At 41.8% G+C, this 2,391-nt stretch overlaps 1 protein-coding gene across 2 annotated transcripts in view; it reads right to left on the bottom strand.

Moving 5' to 3' along the window:
• LOC123085650 (protein SHORT ROOT IN SALT MEDIUM 1) overlaps positions 1 to 1,431 on the bottom strand; it is a 14,069-nt gene extending 12,638 nt beyond the window's left edge. The window contains exons 1-3 of one of the 2 annotated variants that reach the window (XM_044507319.1): positions 1,238 to 1,431; positions 901 to 1,077; positions 653 to 787 (exon numbers count right to left, since the gene is read on the bottom strand). In XM_044507319.1, coding sequence (XP_044363254.1) covers positions 653 to 787; positions 901 to 975 — 210 coding nt within the window. In that variant the 5' untranslated portion in view covers positions 976 to 1,077; positions 1,238 to 1,431. Of the gene's footprint in view, positions 1 to 652; positions 788 to 900; positions 1,109 to 1,237 lie in introns of both variants that reach the window. The other variant, XM_044507320.1, reaches the window with a different exon arrangement.
• Between the last annotated feature and the right edge of the window lie 960 nt (positions 1,432 to 2,391).

Below are 2,391 nucleotides of genomic sequence, written 5' to 3'. Positions count from 1 at the left end.
ATAAGATCAAGCTTTATATTGCTCAGATCATCCCATAGAGCTGTTTTAAATTTCTGGATTGTACCACAAATTCTCAACTAATAACTCTAATAGAAAGCGAGTATTTAGACCTTGTTTACAAAGCAGGCATGTATTTCACATTTTGCCCAAAGTTCCGACTATTCTTTCCATGGGTGACACTTGAGGGACCAGGTAAACTTTGAAATACATAAAATTATTTCTATATATGCATGGATTATTTCTGTGCATAAGACAAAGAGTACGGAAGGGATATAAATGGACCTTTTCAGGTTCAGGAACCGGGCTTATTCTTCAAACAAACCCATTTGTTTTATTTATAGACCAATAATGCTGGACACTAGCTTTAAAACTGGTCAAACCTAGGATTCGCTTATCACAGATGTCCATGTGGACCTATTATAATTCCCTAAAGCATGTACTGGGTAATATTTAGATACAATTGGATTGATATCTAGTAACCTTGATTATTTGCCTTCACTCAAAGAGATGCCTTTGGTATACAATACAAACCGACAAACGACAACTCACACAATTCAGTTACATGTGTAACATCAATGAGCAATAATAAGCAACATAAGGAAACAAAACTAATTGCATCCAGAATTCAAACTGGAAAGGAGCACAAATTAACCTTCTGCGCGCCATAAACTGCAGCGTAAGGCCCTCCATACTGCCCCACAGCGCCCTGTGCCGCATTGCCGCCAAACTGATGGCCATCAGTGCCACCAGCTGCTGCAGCAGATGCCGCATACCCAACGCTAACAGGCTGCCAAAGCCCAACCAAAAGGGCGCAAGTGTTTGCACACATATATCAGAACCTTGCACCATTAGATAGGGTTGCCAATCAAAGCATCAGATGAGTTTCCCAAAGCGCCTTACAATTTTGCCGTACGGTTGCTGCGCCCCATACTGCGGCGGCTGGCCGTAGGGATTGGGCCCTTTCTTCGGAAACATTGCAGATGCGACCGCCTCAGATCCTGCGGATCACAAGACCCGGCCGAAACACCGCGCAGAAGCAAGCAAGCACGGACGGCCGGCACAGCGGCACACAAGCTTCTGCAGGGAAAATAAATCCTGTAAATTACATCTGCGGCGGAAAATACATCAGCAATGAATCCATGACAACCACGCAAACGGGCATGACCGGGATGGACCAGGCGATTTGGTTGCTGGCAAATACAGAAAAGGTGAAACCCCATGGACTTCTAGGGCTTACCTGTGGAGGGTAGACGAGGAGGCTATGCGCTGGGATGCTGAGCCAGTCTTGGAAAGCGATTGGGCTCGGCAGGAGACGACGTCGGCAGCGGCGCCGCGGGATCAGCGGCGGCGGAGGACGAAGAGAAGGGGTTGGGAAACTGGGGTTCAGGCTAATTGTATATATCGGTCTGAACGAAGGATATGCAAGCGCAGCGTGACCGCCTGCATCAATAGAACGCCGGATGCCAGAGATTCTGTTCTGTTGGGCCGAGTTGAGTGCCCGATGATAGTTTGGGCTGGACATTGTTTTTTCTTTAGGGGTGGGCTGGACATTGAATGAGACTGTGGGAACCCTCTCCTTTTACAAATTGGCCCATCACAGTATTAGCAACGGCCTTGCGGCCTACTAATCGATATGGATATTGACCTATTCTACGGATATTTGTCTACTTCAATTCAATAGATCTCTCCTTTGCCTCAAAAAAAAAAATTAGATCTCTCCTATACCTATAAGGAATTATATATATCTAAAAAAGAGAACTAAAAGGAAGTAGCAGTGCCACACATATATTGTATTCTTTTAGTCTAGGCATCGGTGTTATGAATGTTCAATTTTATCATCAATATTCATAACATATATCCTATTCACACTAGAAGTATGGTCTTTTGTTCATAACATTGAACAACTATTATTCTCTCGTGAACAACTTCCTTGCAACTTCCATTCAATGGGTTAGAATGTACAGAACTCTAAAATAAATTATAAAAATAAATATAGATGTAATGTGTTGATGAAAAAAGTAGCATAACTTATACAAAGTTTTCATCAGATATTTTAACCTCGTTATTTGTTGGTCATTTAGACCGTAGTAGTTATTGCATCGATTCATAAAAACATGTAATTAAGTCGGTATCCTTGTGATCAACTTTTAATCACAATTCTAAAAAATTTAGTGTTCAACAAATTTAATCACAATTCCCAAAAATTACACGTACTTGACCAACTTTCTCTACATCTTATAACTTGTATGGCATTCATACATGAGTTGGACATTCCAGATTTCTTTTCTTTCTGCATTTGTACTTCTTATAGTTTTACTTCAAATATTTCTCTTACTCACAGAAGAAGCATCCAACTTTAAGAGTGGCATGAGCCCCGAACTTTCCTAGGTG

This window comes from Triticum aestivum, chromosome 4A (genome assembly GCF_018294505.1).
Source record: "Triticum aestivum cultivar Chinese Spring chromosome 4A, IWGSC CS RefSeq v2.1, whole genome shotgun sequence".
Taxonomy (NCBI): domain Eukaryota; kingdom Viridiplantae; phylum Streptophyta; class Magnoliopsida; order Poales; family Poaceae; genus Triticum; species Triticum aestivum.
Note: the sequence above shows the minus strand (reverse complement) of the source record. Positions and strands in the feature narration are given on the sequence as shown.